This window comes from Ambystoma mexicanum, chromosome 5q, assembly GCF_040938575.1.
Source record: "Ambystoma mexicanum isolate Mex_15411 chromosome 5q, UKY_AmexF1_1, whole genome shotgun sequence".
Lineage (NCBI taxonomy): Eukaryota > Metazoa > Chordata > Amphibia > Caudata > Ambystomatidae > Ambystoma > Ambystoma mexicanum.
The window spans coordinates 33,914,904-33,939,510 of record NC_090933.1 but is presented as its reverse complement, the minus strand read 5'-3'; the positions used below and the strand labels follow the sequence as shown (position 1 = coordinate 33,939,510).

General features: G+C 45.6%; 1 protein-coding gene across 5 annotated transcripts in view; it reads right to left on the bottom strand.

Annotated features, from left to right (window-relative positions):
- The window catches only part of LOC138497169 (uncharacterized), an 870,532-nt gene that overhangs the window by 10,290 nt on the left and 835,635 nt on the right, over positions 1–24,607 (bottom strand). For all 5 annotated transcript variants that reach the window (XM_069620454.1, XM_069620455.1, XM_069620457.1 and 2 more), the window contains 5 exons: positions 22,443–22,515; positions 20,962–21,075; positions 19,915–19,985; positions 15,747–15,881; positions 7,467–7,568 (listed from right to left, as the gene is read on the bottom strand). In XM_069620454.1, the coding sequence (XP_069476555.1) occupies positions 7,482–7,568; positions 15,747–15,881; positions 19,915–19,985; positions 20,962–21,075; positions 22,443–22,515 (480 nt within the window). In that variant the 3' untranslated portion in view covers positions 7,467–7,481. The remainder of the gene's footprint in view (positions 1–7,466; positions 7,569–15,746; positions 15,882–19,914; positions 19,986–20,961; positions 21,076–22,442; positions 22,516–24,607) is intronic.

The window sequence follows — 24,607 nt, the reverse complement described above, 5'->3', positions numbered from 1 at the left end:
TGTCCCCATCTTTAAAAAGGGCATTGTATAAATCCTGGTAACTATAGACTTTTAGCAATTTCAGATAGTATATCTAAGATCTTCTCCATTTGTATATCAGAAACATTAAATAAGTGGGTTAAAGATCATGGAATCCTACCTTTCCAAAAAACGGGATTCCGCAAAGGAATGGGAACATTATATATTTGTCCTTTTCTATTTGATAAGATCTACTCTAACCAAGAAAGTTGGTAAATTGTACATCTGTTTTATTAATTGCACCAACACTTTTGACTCTTTGTTTTCAATGCCTTTTATAGAAGACATTGTTTCATCTGGTTGTGATCATTAAATTCTTGAGATGGTCAAACAGTTATATCAGGATACATTTTTAGTATCAGATTGGATGATAAGGGATCTCGATCATCTGAAATTGCGACTAACTATGGTGTAAATCATAGCTGTGTCTTGGCGTCCCTGCTTTACAACCTGTTTGTGGCAGATATGTACCAATGTTTTGATAAGTGTTGTAATTTTGCACCTAATTTTAATCATAGATCTTTGGTCTGGCTCGCCTACCCAGACAACACTGTGTTATTGGACAACACAGCTATTAGACTGCAGTGTAACATCTGAGCCCTAGAAAAGTACTCTAAAACGAATGGATTGACTGTAAATCCACATAAGACCAAAATTATGATCATACATGGTAACAAGACAAAACAAGAAAGGTTAATTGGAAACTTGATAACAAAGCTATTGAGGTCACTCAGAAATCAGTCTATTTGGGACTACCTATAAGTGCTCGGTTGGGTACTGATGTCTTGCAGGACCATGGGCCTCATTACGAGTAGCGCGGTAAAAACGGGGTAATTACCGGCATTGCGGAACGAGCAGGTCCGTGCTCGTATGGCGCTGCTAATAGCGGGTGATTACAAGTGCGCAGGCACGCGCGAACCCCCATGCCGGTAATGGCCATACCGGCATGCCGCAAAAGGCCCTCCAACCCCCCGATAGCGCCATCACGGGACCCACCGATACCGGCACTGCCTAGGAGGAACCCCTAAATACCGACCCGGTAATACCAACATGCCGATACCGGGCTCGTAAAACCGGACCCGGAAATAACGTCATTGTGTCGGAAGGGGAAATGGGCTGGCAGCCATCTTTAAAAACACAATCCACTGCAATCCTCCCAAACCACCAGTTGATTCCTGGAGAGCTCTGTGCCAATACTTCCAGAATGTCCAAGGCTACCCTGAAGACCACTCCCCGGCTGCGGAAACAGCGTTTTTCCGACGCTAAATTAAATATGTTAGCGGACACCCTTGCTGCACATGCAGATCTCATGAAATCCCATGACATGAAGCATGAGGTGCAGCAGGAGAAGAAGGACATCTGGCAGGAGGTAGCCCACAAGGTGTCGGCTGTAGGAATCACCCCACGTAGTGTCAAGGACTGCAGATAGAGGTGGGATGACCTCCACTTGAGGGTCCGCAACATCATGGCAAGCAACAGGAGAGAGGCTATGGCCACAGGCGGGGGTTCCCACTCTCCTGCCAAAATGCTCCCCTTGGAGGAGACCGCAAGCAGCTTCATAAATCCAGAGTCCATCGAGGGATTTGGGGAGATGGAGACGGGTGCAGCATTATCACCAGAAGGAGGCGAGTGACCCTGCAGATCCCTGTAGGGGAAACCATGACGTAGCACAAGTGATGTGGAAGAGAGTCTAGGCAAGGCAATGCATGTCCCAACACCCACATGAACATATCCAAGTCCAGATGGCGGGCCAAACCCTGCCAGACAGAAATGCATGCTGAGTGCCAATCCCATAACCAACACACAGCCAACACACCTGGACCGTGCCCATGTAATACATCACACAAATCCCAAATCAACGGCATGCCACCTGCCATGCAGCGAATGCCAAAAGGCCCCCTCAGAATACCCTGTGTGACACACCTGTAAGATATGAATGCATGATTAAATGAATAATGAACAGCACCATTGTATGCTTCTGGCATGTAACACCATCACCGATGCCCTGCATCTCTTCTACCCCCCCAGGCACCGATGAGGAAGATGCCAGCCAAGACACCACCGCGAGGGCATCCACGTCCCACCCAAAGAAAAGGGCTACCACCACCACCTCTGTGGCAGCCAAACAGGCCACACCCACAGCCAGTCTGCCTGACCAAGCCGAGACACAGCCAACAACACCTGCTGCCAGTGTGCCTGACACACTTGAGACCCAGCAGCCCACACCCACACCAGTTGAAGGGGAGTCCCTACAAGCACTGGCCACCAATGAGGATGACTTGGAGGACAACGTGGACCAGGAGGGAGTCACGGAAGTGACATGTCCACCCAGCCCAAGCCCCGTGTCCACCCCCTGCCCCATATCCAGCCCTCACCCACCTACAGCAGTGCTGATCCCTGCCTCCATGATTCGGACCCGAGCCCCTTCCAGGAGGACAGCACCGAAGATGTAGGCCCCGTGAGTGCACCACCCACCACTCCAGCTCCCACCAACACCCTCGAGTCACGTCTGTCGAGGGTGGAGGCCCGACAGGCGTCCATGTTGGAGATCCTACAGCAGTACAATGCGGATGGAGAGGACACCAGGCGGGAAATCGCCACTGCCATTGCGAGGACCACAGCGGCCATTACAGCAAGCACAGCCGCTGTGAATGCGTCGGCTGTGCTGATGAGGGACTGTCTGGGGCAAGAACACAAGTACTTACATCAATCCTGCTCCACATGCAGCGGCCACGCCTTGCAGCAGGCGTGTAACCTGCCACCGACTCCTCATCAGCCACCACACCTGCTTCCTCAGTCCCCACCAGCCCTGCGCGCCAGACCAGAAGGAGTGCAAGGCACACCGAAATGCTGCCCCTGGACAGCAAAAAGTCCTGCAAGTAGTGTGGGCAGACAATGCGAGTGGGACACATGGTTGGGGGTGAAGGGGAGCATTGTGTGGAGTTTGTTGGGGGGTTTGGGAGTTTGTTGGGGGTGTTTGGGAGTTTATTGGGTGGGTTTGGGAGTTCACTGGGGGGTTTTGGAGTTTGTTTTGGGGGTTTGTAGTTAACTGGGGGGGTTGGGAGATCACCGGGGGTTTAGGAGAGGGGGGGGGGAGTTGTCACATTTTTGCTGTTTGAGCTAATACACCTGTTGTGAGAAAAAACATTCTATGGCTGGACATTGTTCATTTCGTGTGCATCCATTTTGGCCATTCCGTGCATCATGTACTGGCAGGGGTGCTACTTCACCTCCGTCTCATCCTCATCATCCTCATCCTCACCCGGTGCATGCATGTCAATGTCAGGTGGCAGTGGTACATTTCTTCGGACGCACATGTTGTGCAGCATGACACAGGCCATGGTGATCTTTGCCACCTTCTCAGGCCTATAAAGGAGTGCCCCACCAGACCTGCTTAGGCGGCGGAAACGCGCCTTCAACAGGCCAAAGGTCTGCTCAATCACAACACGGGTACGGGTGTGAACACGATTGTACTCCTCTTCATGGCTGTTCTGCGGGTTCCGCACAGGGGTAAGTAGCCACAGCCTCAAGGGATATCCTCCATCACCTGCAAGCAAATACAAATAGGTGTGTGTCACTCTGAGCTGCCACCTTCAGGAAGCACAGTTATGGCCGCAGCTATTCGGTGTGGACATGCACATGTCCCTGTGCGTATGCAAGAATGTTACCTAGATGCATACTATACTGCTATGAGGTGTGATAGTCTGGATGGCGTTCAATAGATGATGCAGGGTGAAATAATGCGTGCTGAGGCGGATGTACTGTGGTTGTACGACAATGTTTAGCCTCCCATTTATGCTGTGTATTCTACACTGTGCATGGTCACACTAGCCACATTGGCACAGTTGCAATCCTGTTCAGTCATGCATTGCTTGACATACCCATGGTGGCCTGGTTGTGCCTCTTACTTGTTGTCATCGATATGCATAATTGGTAAAATGTTTGCCAGTGATGTGTCATGTTGGGTTTGGGAGGTTCAGGTCAGGAGTGTCTAGCTCTGCATGCATTCTCCAATCACCGTCAATTGCCACCCAGGTGGGGTATGCATCCCCCCCATTTTCCCACCCAGGTGGAGTATGCATCCCCCCCTTTCCCACCCAGGTGGAGTGTGCATCCCCGACCCTTCCCACCCAGGTGGAGTATGCACCCCCCTCCCATTTCCCACCCAGGTGGACTATGCATCCCAACACATCAGTACCCCAAAGCACTGCCATGGGCCAGTTGGGCAACTCACCAAGCAGCCAGGCACGTGGTCCAGCATGTCGCTCCATGTGACGGAGTAGCGTGGAGTTGCGCAGCACCATGGCATCATGTGTTGATCTGGGAAATCGGGCGCAGCAATGTGTGATGATCTTGCTGGAGTCACATACCATTTGCACATTGATGGAGTGGTATTGCTTGCAATTGCGGTACACCGCCTCTATGGCATGGGGGACTACCAATTCCACATGGGTGCAGTCCAGGGCACCAATACAAATGGGCATGCCTGCCAGTGCATGGAATCCTACTTTGGTGTCGGCTATCTCCTGGGCAGTCCGTGGTAGGGATATGTGGGTGCTTGCGTGCTTCAGGAGGGCTTCCAGCACTTGGTTTAGCATTCGTGAAAATAGTCGTTGTGAAATGCCATTTAGCTGCCCCACTGTATGTTGATAGGTGCCTGTGGCCAGGAAGTGGAGCACAGACACCACCTCCAGTAGCGGGGGGATGGCAGTGCGTATTTCTATGAGGCTGGCAATGTCGTTGTGTATCATGTCCACTATGGTGGTGATGGTGTCCCGGTCCAACCGGTACAGGGTCTGGATCTGCTCAGGGGTTAGGTTGAATGGCCTGGGTCTGATGCGAGGGATTGGTGGCTGCCTACGAGGCACTGCTGGCTGCGCTGGTGGTAATTGCTGGCCCTGCCTCACCCTCCTTCTCCTCCTGCGTCTCCTCTGTGCTGCCTGTTGTTGCTGCTGTAGTTATAGCAGTATAGGCATGTCCTCCAGCGCCATGATTGCAACAGCTAGTGGTAGCATTTTGGTGTAGGAAGGGGTCGGGTGTGTGTGGGTGTACTCATTTTATACTGGCCCAGCCTCCATTGACTCCACCTGTGGTGATTGTGTGCACCTGTGGCACTTGGCTTGATTGCTGATTGCGGGTGGTCCGCGATGCCTGTATGGCCGGCATCGTGCAGCCCCTGATTACCGCCTTAGGGATGCCGGTATTTGCATGTTCGCGTGGGTTGTGATGTCCTCCTATTACCGGCATGCCGGTATTTGCTTCCCAAAGGAGCGCGTGTACGCGCCCATGCCGGTATGAGGGGGGCACGGAACGGGCGGTGCCGGTATTGGCAGGTTGTCGGTTCGGAATGCCCCAGACCCGTTAACGATGCCGCTATTACCATTCCGCCTTCCTTTTTTCATTACCTCCATTCTCGTAATGAGGCCCCATGTGTTAACTAAGAATTATTCTTTTTAGCATTAGCTTCCTGATAAATTAATCTTTTTGAGGACTCTTCCTCCGTTATTGGCACAGGTTCCTGGGAATTTAGATGAATTAGATTCTGATTGATTGACAATGATCCCAGACATTTCCTGGAAGATTTCCTTCTATTGCCGTTAATACTCAGAAGTTTTTTTTTGTATACTCACGACCACTCTCACCCTCTGATGTCACTTCCTCCTGTTTCAACCTCTCAACTTTCATCACTTCCTTCTGTCCTCATCATCTTATGTTACTACTTCCTTTTTCTCATTTCCTTCTCCAACCATCTCCTACTGTTCATTATCATCCTCTTATGTTATGGCCTCCTCCTTGGCCCCCTTTAGCTCTTACCACCTCTTCATGCTTTCACTGTCACAAGAACTCCACTCTCCACTGTCTATCTAGTCTTTGCTTCTTACACCACTCTCCAGTCTCCTAACTTCTCCAAACATGAGCCTCTTGCTTTTACAACCCACAATGCTTGACTAGAGCTGGCAGTTCTTATAGTGTGTGTCCCTTCATCTCCCTGGAAGGGTCTTCTAGTGAGCCTCTGTACCTGTGGTTAGTAATTTGGGGAGGGCTGTGATTAGATGTCCTCCCTGTGCACCTCAGGCTGCTTTGGGCTCAAGGGGCTGGGCTGAGTGTATAACTGGCCTGTATGTCATCTTGGATTTTAATGTTTCTACTCTGGCCCTACCAGTTGCTGCCTGTGCATTTCTCAGATCTTTGGTGTTTCCAGCATGTGATTGATATTCAGGGTGGAAAGATAATGAGTACACTTTTGGACCACTTTGTTTCATACATTAGGATCCAGAAAAATTGTATCCACAGCATGAGCATCTCTTCCCAGTGAACAATGAACTGAAACATCTTCCCATACTGAACACACAATATTGCATCCATGGTTGTTTACAGCTCACTACGGGGCCCATACACTCCTGGAGACAAGTTTTTTGATGTCCTGAGAAAAGCATCTAAACATTTGCCACCATCAACAAGGGCAGAGAAGATAAACCCTTTTACTTGAAGGGAAAGCTACTTCAATCAGGGTTATAAGCTTGAGTCTGCTCAGGGATGGGCTCAGGTTCTCTCAGTGAGGAATGGTTTTACCAGTGTTCTGATGCAGGTTCTCCTAAGAGATTTGGGTAGGAGCACAGCTGTCAGGACTGGGATACACTACCAAGCCAAGGGTTTAGGGTACCTCCAGATTATCCAGACTGATTGCAAATGCAACACTGGGATTGTCCCCTGCCAAGTGACAGGGACCATGGCGAGGTAAGTAGGGATCCTCCCATACCAGCTCTGGGCCTAACAACCATAGGTTCAGGGAGGCACCCAGCCACCTCAGTCCCCACCATGATAGTTCCCAGAACCCGGCTGGGGCTTCATCGCTAGGCTAGTTCTGATTATCCGCCTCTCAATAGGGAAGCACTGCACTGCCACCTCCCCTTTGGTACTAATGGCTTGTGGCTTTCCATAATAGGAGATCTGGCCAGCTGGTTCTCTTTAGGTGACCCCTGCATACACTTCCCAAAGCATGCTTATCTGGAAAGATAACCATTTTAGGAGGTCCTCCTGCCATGCTTGCACTCTCTGGAACAACCTTCCTGCTAACATTAGGTTGTCTCCCTCCCTCCTACAATTCGGGAAACATCTGAAGACACTGCTCTTCAAGGAGCACTTCACCTACAAATGAATACCATAGACTAACATGACGCTTCTCCACCACTATGTTGCACTCGCCTTATTGCACAGCACTCTTTCTAGCTGGGTTTGTGTTACATAAATCACCTACATACATTCATGCTGCTACTATTTCACCATCATCGGGTTAAACATATGAGGAGAAAGGCTCCATTACCTACATTTCCTATCATTGGAAAGGTGAAAAGATGTGCATTAAGTCTGGATAATAGAGAAAACAAAGAGCAGAAATTTGTTTTAAGACGGCAAAAAGAAGTTTGCCATGGTACCACTTTGCTTACCTTATGTGTTATGGTTTATAAAGAGATTAGTTTCAGCAGTAGAGCAAAACTTTTTTCGCGGATATATCTGTTCTCATCATCTTCCTCAGTGGAATCGGTTTCCTGTTGGGGACACAATTGAATGCAGGTTAGTGATATTTTGATAAAATAAAATAAATCTGAATACTGTATAGGGCAGTGAAAGCTGGGCTTTAGGGCAAGGGTTCCAGAGATCATACCTGTCAAGGGAGTCTCATGAGTAGCACTCACAGAATTTTGCTGCTTCTGCCCACCATCCTTGCCTTACTTAGCTCTTTTCTGGTGCCCACACCCATCCTGGTCCTATTGCCTGCGGCCCTTCCAACTCAAGTGTGAGTGCAGCTACGGTGGACCCCTGCTTTGCGCCAACCACTACCTGTTTTCCTCCACTAGCGCCTTTCTACCACGCTTGGTGCCGCCGGCAGCCCCCCCCCATCCTCTCCCCATCACTCTCCTAGCTCGGTTCCCTGATCACCGCCCTTACCTAAAACTGCCACACTGGTCTCTGCCTTCACCATCACAAGACTCTACAGCAACATTCCTTCCGTACTCGCCCTTTCCTCGAGTCCTCTGTTATGCAATTTTACAAATCTCCTTCTCACCACCCTTCCTCCCCCTTCCCCTACTCCCACCTTCTCCTCTCCCTCCTACTCTCCTTTTCCCTCCTAATGCCCAGCCCTCTCCCCTATCTCCCCCTACACTCCTCCTGTTACACTGCTTCCCTCTCTCACCGCCCTAACCTTCTATACCCCCCTACCGTCCACCACTCCATCCACTTGAATATGGCACTCTGGAACGCCAGATCCATCTGCAACAAAACTGCAGCTGTTCTTGACCTGTTCTTTCGCCTTAACCTCCATTTTCTATGCCTAACTGAAACCTGGATCCCCCCATAACACTTCTGTACCCGGATCCTTAACCACATCCTCCTCCTCCTTTACTCATACCCCCACGTGCTACTGGCCGTGGTGGAGGCATTGGCCTCCTCTACCACCCCAAGTACATCTCCTCTTCCTCCTCACCATCTCTCCCTTCTTTTCCTACCTTTGAATTCCTCTACAAATCTTTCACCTCTCCCCACCCTATTTCTTCCCTTATCATATTCCGTCCCCCTGGCCCTCTCTCTTCCTTCTATGAAGACCTGGATCACCTCCTCTCGCTTATCTCTCCCTTCCCCTCTCCTCTATCCGTGCTTGGCGACTTCAATCTCCATCTCCCTTCTCCCCCTCAATCCTCTCCCCTCTTCTCTATCTTTGACTCCTACCTCCTCTCCTCTCTTCTTTCCTCCTCCACTCACTCCTCTGGCTCCACGCTGGACCTCATCTTCAATTCTTCCTACCCCTCTTCCCCTGTCTCTACTCTTCCCATCTATATCTCTGATCATGCCTTACACTCTTTGTCCTTTCTCCTCTCCCACACTCCACCGCTCCTAAACCCTCCCCTCCAACCTACTCACGGCGCGATTTCCGCAACTTTGACCCCTCCCTCTTTATTGACACTTGCTCTTCTTTCCTTCCAACTCTCCAAGACTTCTCCTTATTATCTGCGAATGATGCTCTATCCTCCCTCTCCTCTGCTATCTCCTCCTCCCTTGACTGACTCTACCCCCTTTCTCTTTTCCGCCCAACCCAGAAACCCGATCAACCTGGGCTTACTCCTCGCTCAAAACTCCCTCACTTTCTAACCAAACCTCTTACTTCTCTTACCACGCACTCTACGACTCTTGTCTTGCCTTAGCTAAATCCTCTTACTTCTCTAACCTACTCAAATCTCAAGCCACTGACCCTCACCGTATCTTCCAAACTCTCTCTCGACTTCTCTCTCCCCCCACTCCCGATCCCTCCTCCAATTCTACACTCTCCCCTTCTGAGTTCGCCAACTTCTTTTCCTCTAAGATTCTTACCCTTTGTCAAAAAATCCACACCCCCTCTGATTTCACTTCTACTCCTCCCCCTCCCTCATCCTGCATGTCCATCTTCTCTCCCGTGTCCCCTTCTGAAGTCTCCACCCTACTATCCAAAGCCCACCCCACGTCCGCCCCATCTGACCCTCTCCCTTCCCTTCTCATCCCTAAGATTTACCCTCTTCTTATCCCCTACCTCACCTCCTTCTTCAACATCTGTCTCTCCTCAGCTACTTTTCCCTCTGCTTTCAAGCATGCTACGATCATCCCTATCCTGAAGAAACCTTCTGCTGATCCTCTTCTCACCTCTACTTCAGACCCATCTCTCTTCTCCCATTCCTCTCCAAGCTTCTCGAGCGCCTTGCCTACTCTCAGCTCTCATCATTTCTCACTAACTCCTCTCTCCTACCACCCTACCAATCAGGCTTCCATCCCAAACATTCCACAGAAACTGCTCTCACCTCTATTCTTAACTCCCTTCTCTCTGCTCGCCACGCCAAACAATTCTCTATCCTTAGTCTCCTTGACCTCTCGGCAGCCTTTGACACTATCGATCATCCCCTCCTCATTCACACTCTTTCTTCCTTTGGCTTCAAGGGCTCTGTCCTCAACTGGCTATCCTCTTACCTCTCTTCCCGATCCTTTACTGTCTCTTGGGATGGCCGCTCCTCTCCTACCTATCCTCTTGAATACAGCGTACCCCAAGGGTCGGTACTTGGTCCTTTCCTCTTCTCTCTTTACACCTCCCTCATTGCCCCCGTTATCTCCTCGTTTGGCATCTCCCACCACTTTTATTCCGACGACACAACTCTTTCTCTTCCTTCTCATCTGACCTTCACCAAAAACTCTCCTCCTGCCTTACTGCCATTAAGAACTGGATGTCTTCCCCGATTTCTCTCTCTTAACACGGACAAAACCAAGGTTGTATTCTTTCCCTCTAACTCTCTTCCCCCTACCTCTCCTCCCCCATTCATTCACTTTCCTCCCTCCAATCTTCCCATCTCTCTTCAAGCTCGTAACTTAGGGGTTCTCTTTGAATCCTCTCTCTCCTTCTCCCAACATATTTCACTCACTTCCCGCACCTGTCGCTACCACCTCTTCAATCTTTGCAAAATCTGTCCTTCTCTCACTTTCCACGCTTCTAAACTCTTAATCTCCTCCCTCATCTTCTCCCGCCTCTTCTACTGCTCCTCCCTACTCTTTGGACTTCCCACTTCTCATCTTGCCCCTCTTAAATCCATCTACCACTCTGCTGTTCGTACCCTTTGTCTACGTACTACCCGTGACTCCATCTCTACCTCTCTCTCTTCCTCTGGCTGGCTTCCTTTTCACTCCCAACTTAAATTTCAATTTCTCTGCCTTGTCTTCAAATCTCTCCATGGTCTCGCTCCCCCTTATTTCTCCTCCCTTCTCTCCTTCTACTCTCCCTCCCGTTCCCTTTGGTCAGCTGACCATTTCCTTCTCACTGTACCTCCCTCCCCTTGTGCCTCCTCCCGTTTCCACTCCTTCCAACTCCTAGCACCTCTACACTGGAACTCCCTTCCTCTTGCTGTCCGCTCTACCCCCACCTTTAACTCATTCCGCTCTTCCCTTAAATCTCTCCTCCTCCATTCTCCTCCCTGAACCACCTCCCCCCTCCTGCTTGCCCCCTCCCCTCCCTATTCTTTCCCCTATCCCCCCCTCTCCTGCCTCCCCCCTCTCAACCTCCCCCTTCCCTCCTACCATTCTTCACCACTCCCCTCCTATCCACTCCCACTCCCACTCCCCTTCTCTACCTATCCCCCTCAGTTAATTGCTCTTTTCACTGTTTTGTTGATTGATTCATAATGTATTTGCTTCAACTGTTATATTGTTTGTTTATGTATTATGTTGTTCAATTGTACATCGCTTTGGCCGTAAGGCGCTTAATAATTCAATAAATACAAATACAAATACTGAAAGGGTGGTAACAACAAGCATTCACTCATTGAAAGGGTGGCAACAAGGATCCACTCACTGAAAGGGCGGTAAAAAAGATCCACTCACTAAAATGTTGGTAACAAGGATCCAACAAGGATCCACTCATTGAAAGGGTGCTAACAAGGATCCGCTCACAGGGTGGAAACAACAAAGAACCACTTTCCAAAAGACAGCTACTTGGCTTCAGCGTAATCCAGAGGGGCCAGTATTCTGTCACTGTCAGCAGGCCTCCCCACGTATCAGAGATACAGTTGGTGGGCAGGTGTGAAGATGTTATGATATCAAGTATCGGAAAGTCCAATTTCCATGGCCTTTTGGCACTGACTGCAGTCTGGTATATGCTCTGTTGTACTTGACTGGTTACCTAGGCAGAATAGAGTTTGATTCTATTCGATCAGCTTTCAGGGTTGGTCCACGTAGCAATAGTGGCCAGATTTTCCAACCTTGCACAAATGAGCTTCCAACATGTGTAAAGTTACTAGATAACTCCATGTCACCTGGGATACCAAACCCATCTGTGTCCTTTAATTCCCCCATACATTGTATTATTTCTTTAAATCATTTTTATTAGAGATTTTCATGAATTGCAAGAGAAAATGATACATCGCACATCCATGAAATGCTGCAGATCTATGCAATGCAATATCTTATAACATAACAAATGCTGTTAATGTAAGATGACCCTCAGAGTCCATTCATCGGATGAATATAAAACATATGTAAATTAGCATAACAAAATCAATCAAATCAACTAAAAATCTGCCACCAAACATGGCTTAAGCTTCAGTAAAAGCTACAGCTCTCAAATAGCCTGGAGGCTGTGGATGGGGCAACGTCCTTCTAGGAAGACTTCACACACAAGCATATTATATTTGATTATGTGTGATATATTTAAGTGACGTTGTCCTTGTGCTATAGTTGCCCCTCAACAGCGGGATGCTGTATTCTTTCCTGGAACTTTTGTATGCAGGACCCTAACTGTGCTTCATAACTACCGGAAGATACTCACCCCACATGCTTAGGGACACTCGCTCTCTGTCCTGCGCTCTACATATCAACCTCTCGTATGCCGCCATCTTTGTCATGTCAGCTACCCAGGACGTAACCTGGGGCATGGCTAGCGTGCCCCATATCCTGAGTATGCCTTGCCTGGCTACCAATAGAGCAGTGATTAGCCACAGCATTTCCTAAACTGTGAGGTTCCCCATGGGTGTCATGTTGTGCAGAATGCATATCTTAGGATCTAGTGGGAACCTTTTTTCTAATGTAGTCTGGATTCTTTTATGTGTGTTTGCCCAATTTTCTTTTAATTGTGTGCAGAATATCGGCATACTGTGTCTTGCATCTCCAGCACGTCGCATGCTGCTGTAGTCCTGCAGCCTGTAACTTTATAGGGGTCCAATACCACAGTTGCAGTATTTTAAACTACATGAACTTAAGCCAGGCTTCCCGGCCCCCTTTCACATAACTCTCCATAATGCTGTTGACTGATTTGTCCATGTTCTGTGTATCTAACAGTCTCTCCCACCTTTCCTGCACCCCCCTCCTAGTGTCTTTCTCATACAGGGAGTCCCGTAGTGTGCCATAGATTTGCTATTAGTGCTTTGCCCTCACCCCAATGCCTGATAACTTTTGCTACCGGAGAACTTTGAAGGGCTTATTTGTGGTCTTTATGCACTGTCATGATGCAGTGCGTAAAATGCATATATTTCCAAACCTCTGATGGGCCCAAGTGATATCTGGCCTCAAGGTCGTTATAACCAAGGGGCTTCTGTCCATCCCATATATCTTTAATGTGCCCCATGCCCTGATGTTCCCATCCTGCCCATCTTATACTCCCACCCCCCCACCCCTCCTATCTTCACTTTTCCTGTCCTATATATCGCTCCAGTTGGACCAAATTCGGAACATTGTTGGACTACCTAAGAAACGCCACTGCCTGGTAGAGTTGTTGTGCCAGGTAATATAGCTCAACATTAGGTAAATTGAGGCCTCCTGCGACCAATGGGCGCATATAACTTCTCTAGCTTGAGTCTAGGTCGCAAGCTACCCCATAAAAAGTTTATACCACGTAGTATTCTCCTCATTAGAATTGGCAGGACTTCCAGAGGAAACATGCTGAAAGCGTAATTCAGTTTCCCAATGATCACCATTTTAACAATTTGAACCCTTTCCCAGATAGATAGGTTTAGTGAGGTTCATTCGGCCATTTCCAAGCAGATTGTGTTCCAAACGTTTTCTTTCTTGTCTTTAATCATATCGACCAGACCCTGCTTTAAACATATTCCCAGGTATATCATGCCTCTTGTTACCCATCTAAACTTCTGGCCTTCTATGCTTCATTGGGGTGAGCTCTTGTTTAGTGGCATCACCTCAAACATGTCTCAATTTATCTTGTATCCAGAGAAGGAAGACAAATCTTGTATGACCCTCACAAGCGCGTTAATGGAGGGATTGGGATTAGCTAGAGTTAGCATTATATTGTCTGCATTTAACAGGGCATTCACTTCTCCTGCTGGTGTCTGAATTCCTACCACTTCAGTTATTTCCCTAATTGCCATAGATAGGGGTTATAATGCCAGTGTGAATAATAACGGCGCGAGAGGGCCAGCCTGCTTGTCCCTCTGTTGATCAAAAATGGTTCCAAGATATGACCCCTTTGTTCACCCTGGCACTAGGGTGTGTATATAATCATTTTACCTTCCTTATGTTATTTTCACTTAGACCAAATCTCTCAAGCGTTCGAAACGGGTACCCTCATACGACCCTATCAAAACGCTTTCTCTGCATCAAGGGAAAATGCTACCCCAGGATGGTCCGCTCTCTCCTGCCAAAGCGTATGCCCTAATAATCGCATGTTGTCTCTAGGAGAGCTCCCGGGCATATACCCTTCTTGGGTTTTATGCACTAGCTTCGTTATTACTTTCCACAATCTTGTTGCTATCACTTTCGCCATAATTTTAACATCCGTGTTTATCAGGGAAATCGGGCGAAAGCCACCACATTTCGTGAGGTCTCATCCTGATTTTGGTAGCACTGTTATTAAAACCATGTTAAACTTCGGACACAGCCTTCCTTAATACTCTGCCTCATTAAATAACAGCGTTAGAGTCTGCGCTATCTTGTCGCCTCCAACTTTGTAAAATTCTATAGGTAGTCCATCTTCCCCAGGCACTTTATTGGCGCACACCTCTTTGATAGCTTCTTTGATTTCCCGACGAGGAATAGGCCACCTAACATACATTTGTCTTCATCGCCTAAAGTGGGAAGGGAAATAGTGCTCAATAAAACGTCATCTTCCTAGGAGTGTCTGCCATGTATAAGGTTTCATAAACAGTGCAGAACTCTTTTCCTATTTACTGTGTATCTGTGATACTAACCCCAGTCTTTGCATTCCTAATTAGGGCAATTACTGCTTGTTCTTCTTTTTGTTTCAGCTGTGCTGATAATAAACACCCCCCCACCCCTTTTTCTCCTTGCTCATAATGAGTGGCCCTGAGTCTGAACAGAGTGTATTCTGTCTGCTTTGCGAACAATGCACCGCCTCCCTAATTGCCAACAACTAATCTTTAGATGGGTCTCTTTCATATTTCCATGACAGGTTGGTTACATCAATACAATAGGCTAAAAAAAGCAATGTACAGGACTTGAATAAGGTGGCCCAGATAATGTGAAGCTATGTTATAGCCATACATTTGTGTGTGAGTGTGGTGTCTGTGAAATCTATTTGTTGCTAGCTGTCAAATGTTGTATATGGTCTAGCTGGATGATTTTAGTCAAATGGACACCACAATTGTCAGTGCACGGTTAGTGTGGTGCATCATGTGTGGAGGAGCCTGCGTGTGTGCATCTTGTGAAGTTTGGATGGCATGCAATTTGTATCAAGTATTACCCACCAACCTGTCCTTTGAGGTCTCCACTGACTGCTCTCTGTGCTAATCTGCTCAGATTCTGCTCTCTAATATGATATACATACCAATTAAGCCACCCACACAAGGCAATTTGACACCTCTCTGAACAGACATCAAACATCGGAACACTGCATCCCCGCAACCAACTTACATACCATAGCCCGGTCCCTTCCACACACAAAAGCCGATTTGCAGATTCACTAGTGCTCCTGGAGACCATGCAAATGGCAGAGGATTATGGTAGAAATCCTAGTAGCAAAACAGTAATAAAATGGCAGAACATGGTGGATCTTTGAGAAGCCAAGGGAATCAACATATAAAAAACTGGGAAGTTCTTGATCCCTCAACCACATTTTCGAAAGTCAGCTTCATAATGTCAGTCCCTAAATTGTAGTCCTGCTCTTTAACACCGCCAATGTATGATCTGAATTTTCATTGTGTAAACCCTAAACCTCATCCGGATTCAGCAGAAGGAAATCTTCTACTTACCTCAAGGTAGACGGGGTGGAGGTCGTCAGGAAGGCTGCTGTGATTAACCAAGTATTTGATCAATACTGTATCAGGTCTTTCATAGTATCCTTTGTCTATCAAATCAGTTAATAAATCTAGCACCGCAATAATGACCTGCAAGAAATAAAACAATCTTTAAATCTGAGCTTGAGTGAGCAAATGAGTCTTTTGACTCCTCACAATCAGGTTTGCTGTGAGAGGGCCATGTGTTAATCCAACATTTCGAATAAAGAAGGAAGAGCATGTTATGTGAGTCAAATGTTAATACAAAGAAAATCTAAGTAGGAGATCCAGTAACAGGAATTTAACAAAGCGACTTCTGCAAAGACAATGTGTATGCACTAATGCATACTTTATACTGTATCAGTGAAACCACTTTATGTTCATCAAATTAAATTCAGGAGAGTCTGAATTATTCCACTTGGACAATGGATAAATAAAGGGTGATGCTTTTGTTTAAGTGGTGTTTGGGAGCATTGCATTGCATTTGAAGAGTTAATTCAGCTTCATGCTACACGTACAGTGTGAACACTGTTTCAACAAAATAGAGTGGTGGGTGTGTTTGTGTGAATGTAAACTAAGCCTACCTCCTCCAAAATTCAACTGCTGCCTAGAAAGCCATGCTCATGCAAATGGAGATCTCTTGGAGGGGTGAGCCTTCCTCAGGGGGAGGGTACTCACATTAGCAAACATCATTACTTGGTCTGTAGACGATGCACATATCCTGTGGAAGTCAATCTCTGAAGGAAAGAGCTATACAATAGCACTGCTTAATCTTGTTCCACAATATTTTGAGGGTACAGCATTTGTAAGGGGCTTTATACAACAGAATTGTGTTTCAAAGCGCCTATTTGCTTTCTATGACCTTAGCTCAAGGACCACTTCTTAACCGTTCTATATATATTGCATGACAGGCAGAGAGGGACAGGCACTCTAAGTGGATGTTGATGAAAATGACATGATGACTCCCTCAAAGATTAAATATTTTAGATTATCAGCAAAAGCATGACTTCTTCCTGCTCTTATGGCGTAGTGATTAAAGTATGATATCCAACCTTAAACACCAAAGACCCTGAAATGGGAAAGCTTTAGTGTAACCTAACCATATGAGCAACTCTCCAGAGACGTACAGCAAGTGAATCACATGTTTGAATAGTTACATTCATAGCATCCTTATCAGACTGATGTGCCCTATGAAAAATCTAGGTGTTTTATATATTATTGTAATTATTTGTAGTAATAACCTCAACGTATTTTGTAAAATACATAGGTGGAGAAATATACTTCTCCAAGTCTTTCTGTACCTGGGAGTTCTATTTATTGAATTGTATTTATTTATTTATTTATATACAGGGAGTAACAATGCTCTTTTGATCACAAAAGAACGTACACAAGATAAGAAGTCAGATTTGATGGGAAGCAGTGAGCTTCTTACAATGGGGTGAGTTGAGGGACATTCTGACCAGGTTGTGGAGGGAAGTAAATGGAACAGTCACCGAGGGACGATACATAAGTGGACATACATAGATTGAGGACAACCGGCATTGAACATTTTTAAGTGCAGGTAGGCGGTACAGCCAGCTGTGCTTGGGATGTGACCATGATGGGTCAAGTCCTAGAGTGGAGGAAGAGAAAGTGAGGGACAGAGGCAGGTTAGAGGTGAGGGAAAAATGTCAGCTAGAAGGCAGATGAGAGTTAAGTTAAGAAGGTAACTTGGAGGCTAGGAGGCAGGCTTTTAGTTTGGTTTTGAACAAATCCGTTTGGACAGTTTCTCCGATGTCCGGGGAAGAGAATTCCATGCAAGTGGAGCAAGAAGAGAGAAAGAGCAGAAGCGAGAGGAAGCACAGGGGAGGGCGAGGACACACTAGGGTAGTCGAGGAGGCAGAGTGAAGATTATGAGAAGGCTTGTAGAGTTGGATAGAGGAGGATAGATACAGTGGTGCCTTACTGTGGATAGATTTTTGAATGGGTAGAAGACATTTTAATCTGGCCCTATTTTGCATTGTCATCCATCCATCCTGGTGACGGTACGTGAGTGTGTAGTGAGGGAGTTCAAAGAGTACTGGTAGCGAAGTTAATCATCTTGTCGATAGGACATAAAGCATAGTTGTGGTGTTCAAAGATGATGCTGGCACAGTAGCCCAGTTTAGAGAAGATAAGAGTGGTTAAGAGATGCTTGGCAGTGTTTAAAGGAAGGCAGTGACTGCTTTTTCTAATATTTAGGCGGTTGAGGCAAGCTGATGTTCCACTTTTTGAGATGAAAGTAGAGAAGGTGTGAGAAGGGTCATGAATGGCACCAAGGTTTCTAACTGAAGAAGAGTAGGGTAGAGTGTCAGGTGGGAACTGGGTAGGCAGCGGAAGAGATGAGAGAGGAGCTATCAGGAAAGAAGAGCATTCCTGTTTTGGTAGAGTTTAACATCAGACAGTGTGAAGCCATCCAATATTTAATGGCAGAGAGACAGTTGGAAATGTTAATAGAGATCAGTGGAGAGTTCAGTAAAATAGAAGAGTTGGGTGTCATCCACCAAAAGTGTTACGAGAACCCAAAGGAGATTAATGCCCCAAGAGCAGGGGTGTAGAGCGTAAAGAGGAGCGGATCCAAGTCACAGCCTTGTGGAACACCAACAGTTAGAGGAGTGAGTTGAGAGGTGTTGTTGCTCCAGGAGACAGAGAATTGGCATGGTTCCAGGTAGGATTCAATCCAGACAAGGGCTTGATTGTGAATCCCAAGAAGATAGAGAGTGTTAAAGAGATCAGAGTGATCAACAGTGTCAAAGGCAGCAGACAGGTCAAGGAGAATAAGAATAGAGGATAGGTTGGTGTGCTTAGCAGAGGTAACAAAGTTGGACAAATTCATGAGAGCAGTTTCTAACAAAAAGGCAATACCAGGAGTGAATTAAAGACCTGACTTAAACAGTAGTAGTCATTAATCAAGAACAAATATAATCCAAATATAAATGACCATCTCCTATAACCAAATGCAGATTGAAGTTTAAAGCAGTGTATTAAGGAGAAACATTATAGACAGTTGCTGTGCTGATTGTAAGACTATGAATTACAGTGACCTTTCAATCTGTCATCTTCTTGACTTCTCTATTCATTAAGCCTTTATCAGGGGCCTGCAAAGTGTCATGCTTATAAGCAAGTCTTTACCTATTCTCTCACATACGACAAGTGTAACATATGAAACGCAATAGTACTGCCAATATTCCACTAACCAAGAACAAGACACATGGCCGACTTTGACAATGCAAAGAAAGGTATTAACTAGTTACTAGATAATTCTTCCAAGGGCAAGCAAGAGTGCTCAAAGAATACACATCTTCTGCCACATTTTCACACAATACACTATATCAATGCTAAACAACCACTAGGAAAAATCAATTGATGACTTTTGGGTTCACACTACCAAACTCTCCATGCCCACAGAGTTAATCTGAATATGCCGAGACTTACACTTCTGCTTTATCACATGATCTACCTTGAATAAATAATGTATTAACTTTGGGTTTGATTTCCACAAACTGGCCTTGGTCCTGTCATCACTTACCAAAATAAGTTTCAGTTTAATAACACATTTTGATGGGATGAACTTTCAAATTAATTGAATTGGCTTGCAAGGGAATTGCATGCTGCAAAGAACCGCCTCTCAGTTCTTACATCACTTGCCATGTATTTTCTAGGCCTTTCTCAGGCAGTTATGACATTTGCTTGGAACTACTGGATTTACAATTAGCTATTACATTGTAAAAATCAGTATATCAGCAGCTTGAGGTTGCGGAATGCTTTTGGCATGAAAACAAGTATCAGGGACATCTGATTGTGGTGGCATTTTTGCCGCATTTTTTGTTGTGTTTAAGGGCAGGCCCCCTCACCCTCCATAGTTACTCCTATGGCCACCCACCTCTCGGTCATCCTCCAACTACCCCTACAATCAGTTTATAATGCACCCCCAACCTGGCCCACCCCCTACAAAAACGCAGCAAGAAATGTGTCAAACATCTGTTTCACCCAATGAGGTGAAATGGCCACGATCTGATGGTCAGGTACTGGAAAACACTAAGAACAAAAAGGCGGGGGACTTCAGCTGAGGATGATTATGCACTTTTAGGGATGGCCTAATCAACAAGTACACTTCAGCAAATACCTGATTATTGTCATCCTGGTGAATCTGAAAGAAGGAGTGCTTGTAATAAGCCTTTTCTAAATCAGAAAATTCTAGGAAGAAAAAAAAACAATTTTCAGATCCACAACACATGTCTTTACTGTTGACTAATGGTCAGTAAATGTATATACTTTAGGCAAAAACTAGACACATCAGAGAATGGCTGAAGTGATGGTTCAACAGCAGAGCTGTATATCTTGAAGCTGAAGTCTTTTAATGCAGTACTTATCCTTCCTCACATTAGACTACAGCCCCCCCAAACTCCCATTTGAGATCCTTAATCTGGTACTCATGTTCATACTGGCCTAGCCCCCACCTGTTATGCTCATCCGGTTTCCCTCTACGCCCCTACCAACACAAACCTCACACTGCATCACCACTTGCAAATCCGGTGTGCCTTCTCCTGATTTAGGTCACTCTTCTCACTTGCCACCACAATTTAGAGCACCCTCCCCCTTGACTTAGAAACCGCCATCACCACAGGGGGCCATTAATCCAACCTCCTGCCACACAACAACACACACATTTCTCCACCACCAAAGATGGATGTCAGCTACGCAGATCATGTATCAGGAATCTCCCTGTTGTTTAATGTACAATATCACTGAAAGAATTGTCTTGTGAAGTTCATTGGTTTGTGTCCCAAATACTGCTTATTACATCATTATCTGCTTTGCTGTGAACAATTTGATGGTAGATTTTCTGCCCGAGATGCTCGGCAAATATACAGGTTATAACACATGGGATGGCAGTTAAGTGCTTATCATATACAACATTACGTACGATTACATATATTCTAAGTGATATTCATAGATTCATGTACAATACCCAGATATATGTATGTTGGGTGGTTGACACAATGAACAAACCTATAAATAACTAAATAGATTGTAACAGTGATGGATTAGCTCAAATGAACAGGCTGTCCTCTCTAGAGCTTTAATTTCATACAGTAGCCAACATTGTTTACATACTTTCACTTAATCCCTCCCCACACAGAGTTCATTCACCTCCCTCATGCCAACTCACCGATTTCACCCAGCAGGTCATGCAAGAGCCAAACTGTTCTAACACGTGACTGGACGCCAGGTTTACGTAGAATGTCATTAATGAATCCATAGACCATACTGGGGCGGAAGTGGGCTGTGGAGACAGAAAAGTGGGAATATATATTAAAAAAAGACACAATGACAAAAATAGATCAGATACAAGAAAATCTGATTTTAGAAAGTTGGAACCTTCTTTATGAAGGTTGTGCAGGGTCCTTCAATGACATGTGAGGGAATCACAATGAAAATGAAGAAGGGTTGTCATACTGCCAAATCACATTTCTAACATGTTTGGTGCACTCAGAAAATAATATTAGCAATTGGGATGACTAAAAGGATCTTCAGACACTTGGATTTGAGCATGCCACGCCCCTTCATTCAAATATTACAATGACAGACCCTTACCCTAAACCTGATTCTTCATGGATATCTGACTAAAATGACACTCTCTAATTTTGTACTCGGGCTTCTCTTTCAATTATTTGGAATCTGTAAGCATAGATGATTTTTGATGTTGCCTTTCTTTTCATAGTTAACATAATGTATTGGAAAACATTTTTTTGTCCATTTATTGTGAATGCCTAACATTCATTGTAAGTTGGACGTCAACAGTGAGGTAATTTTTTATTCTTCTTTATTAATCATTGATTTCCATTTGTAATTCCAACATCTAAAAAGGGATAGATGTTATTATTTGGCAACCATCTGCCTCGATCTGCTGGGTTACAATGCCACTGGACATGACCACAAGCAGCCACAGACATGCTTCAGCCTCGTTGGGTATGATCAGCGGCAGATAGCAAGGGGGCACCAGGCACCATGTGTACGTAACCCACATCTGGACATACCCCTACTACATAGGCCAACTTTGAAGCAATGAAAAAGTAATGTATGTACATGCTTTAATCAACCATATCTCATGGAATTCTGGGCAACTTCTATCATTCTTTATTCTTCAGCATGTCTGGACCATTCAGAAGGAGGAAAGCATATGCAGATCAGCATTGATCCTACCCCTATACTGGTAGTCCATCGCAAACTATGAGCTCTTGTAAGGGACAAGAAGCAACACCAGACATGGTTCATCCTCATTGGACATCATCAGTGAGGTGTAGCATGGAACACTAAGCACAGCAATCTCTTTGGTTGGAGCACGTGCAACAATGCACTGCTAACTACAACAGATCAAGGAAACAAACAATCATAAGAAATAAGACATTAGCAAATCTTTATAAAGTTCTGGGATTTAAGATACTGTGGAATTCAGCATTCCATATCCAAAGAAAATAGAATTGCAGTGCGTGGAACCTAGACTGAGAAATCCCTATTGTATCTGGTACACAAGCGGAACTGATATGAGGTGACCAGGCCTGTAGCTGGGAACACCACACGTGTGATATTTCTTGCAAATTATTTTTTGACAAGGCTTTCTGAGAAAAATATGCCTGGTCCATTACTCACCCAGAAAAGCAAACCAGCTTGTGGAAAACATTTGGGCTTCTTCTCCCTCTTCAGAAGTATCACTGCATGCAATCTGCTCACAAAATGGAGAATTATTAAGTCATGAAACTTCTTTCTGTCAATGCCATCCCAATGTCAACATATACAAAGCTACATAGATATGATCAAAATCCATAAAGACTGGAGAGCACAAAATGTCAAATCTTGGCTATATGGACTGTTACTAAAGCCACTGAACGTATAGACAATTGTAGGGAAGGCATGATATCAAATAGTGAAGACAGACACAAGTGATCACAGTTCAAGGGTGTTTATTGAACTTCAAAGGGTTGGATTAACTATTTAACTAAGCTACAACCATCAAAGTCAAAATAACACAGTCCTAGTGGAGTCTTGTAAAAAAAAAGAAAAAGGGCCTATACTAATAAACCTATTGCCAATCCCCAATTCAAAATACAAAGGGTATGGGAAAATGACGTATGCAATAGAAAGTGTGTTCAAGAAACAATATGTCAGGACAGCCGGAAAATTAGCTTCCTTTCCCCACATTTTGAGCACGGGGCAAGGTGGCACACTCGATCTTAGCACAGACTCTGGCTTCTCCAGTACGAGGATGCAGTTCAGGGCCTTCTGCGACAGTCTCTTTCTGTTCAAAAGTCTCTCATTCGTAGAATGCCTTGGATACAAAACACAACATCAAAGTTGCTTTCTTTCCAGGAGTCTCAAGTTTACAAAGTCTCGGGTGCACTGTTCACCCTGGGTCTCGCTCAGCCAGGCCCAGACCCCTTTTACACACAAATTCACAAACATACAAATTCACAATAGGTCTCCCTCGATCGGACGCAGACCTTGAACTCTCGCTTTCTCCTTATGTCACAGTTCGATAAATTTGCAATAGGTCTCCCTCAGCTAGGCTCAGACTGTAATGCATTTTTTCATAATCAAACGATTTTTGACTGTGCAATGGATTTGTATTTATTCCCTCGCAGGACCACTTTGATTCATTCTTACTTGATTTCCATTCTTTGTTTTAAAATTCACATATCACAGTTCCTTGTGCCACTTCTTTGTGGGATACATCAGTCAGAGACCTTCGATTGGGCACACATGCAGTGCCGGACCACTCTGCTATCTTGTATCTTAGTTCTCGTTAAATGTTCAAACAATTCATCAGCCTCCTGGCCTTCACCCGCGTCTTTCATCAAACGCTTCAACGTTCGCTCTTTCATATAACAATGTTGCCGTTTGGAACCTTCGCTTCAACACTTACCGGCCTAGTACAGTTTCCTTCAACTCACCGGTTGTGTTGATTTCTCTGCTTGCGGTTTTGATCTCGGAGCCAAGGACGATACCACAGCGGCTTCTGCTCCTCCCCAACTCAGCCAGTCATGCAGGAGGGCCCCGGATATCTCGGAAACGCAATGCAGGATTATTCGGTTTCCCTTCTTGGCCTTACATGTGCTGCTTTCAAGTTCCTAGGAGTATAACGATCACTCGTCAAAAAGGTCAAGGGTATCTCCTTCCTTGTACTCCTTTCTCGGTCTGCCATGTAAGGAACTCATGGTGGTAACAAGTAAAACAGACACAAGTTATCACAGCTCAAGGGTGTTTATTGAACAATTAATGTGGTATGCAGGTTGGAAAAATGCCTATTCTAAACCTAAATCTAAGATGGGAGCAAGCGTCAACCATCAAATGGAAAATAAGGCAGTCGTAATGTTGTTGTGTCAAATAAAAGTGCCTATACTAAGAAACCTGTTGCCAAACCCTATACCTAATACAAGAACAAGGGTGTGGGATAGTTCTCAAGAAAAGAAAGCAGTGTTCTCACATAATATGTCAGGATGCAGTATCCTGGGTCTCCTTTCCCCATCTTTTGAGCACAGGGTAAGATGGGAGCTTGGAGCACAGTAGACTCTCGGGCCTCTCTAGCAAGAGATGACAGTTCCATTGCAGCTCTCAGGACCACCAATATCCAAGTCTTGTTTCCTTTTAAAGACTCTTGCCTACGAGGGCCTGTTGTGTTCAATTAACAAAACAAAAGTTAATTTAACCAAATGAAAGTTCGTTAGGGTGATAATTGTTCACCCATGGGTCCCCCTCTTCTGGGCGCTGACCCTTCTCAATTGTTAACTATATTTTCACGTAGGGTGATGGCTTTGTCC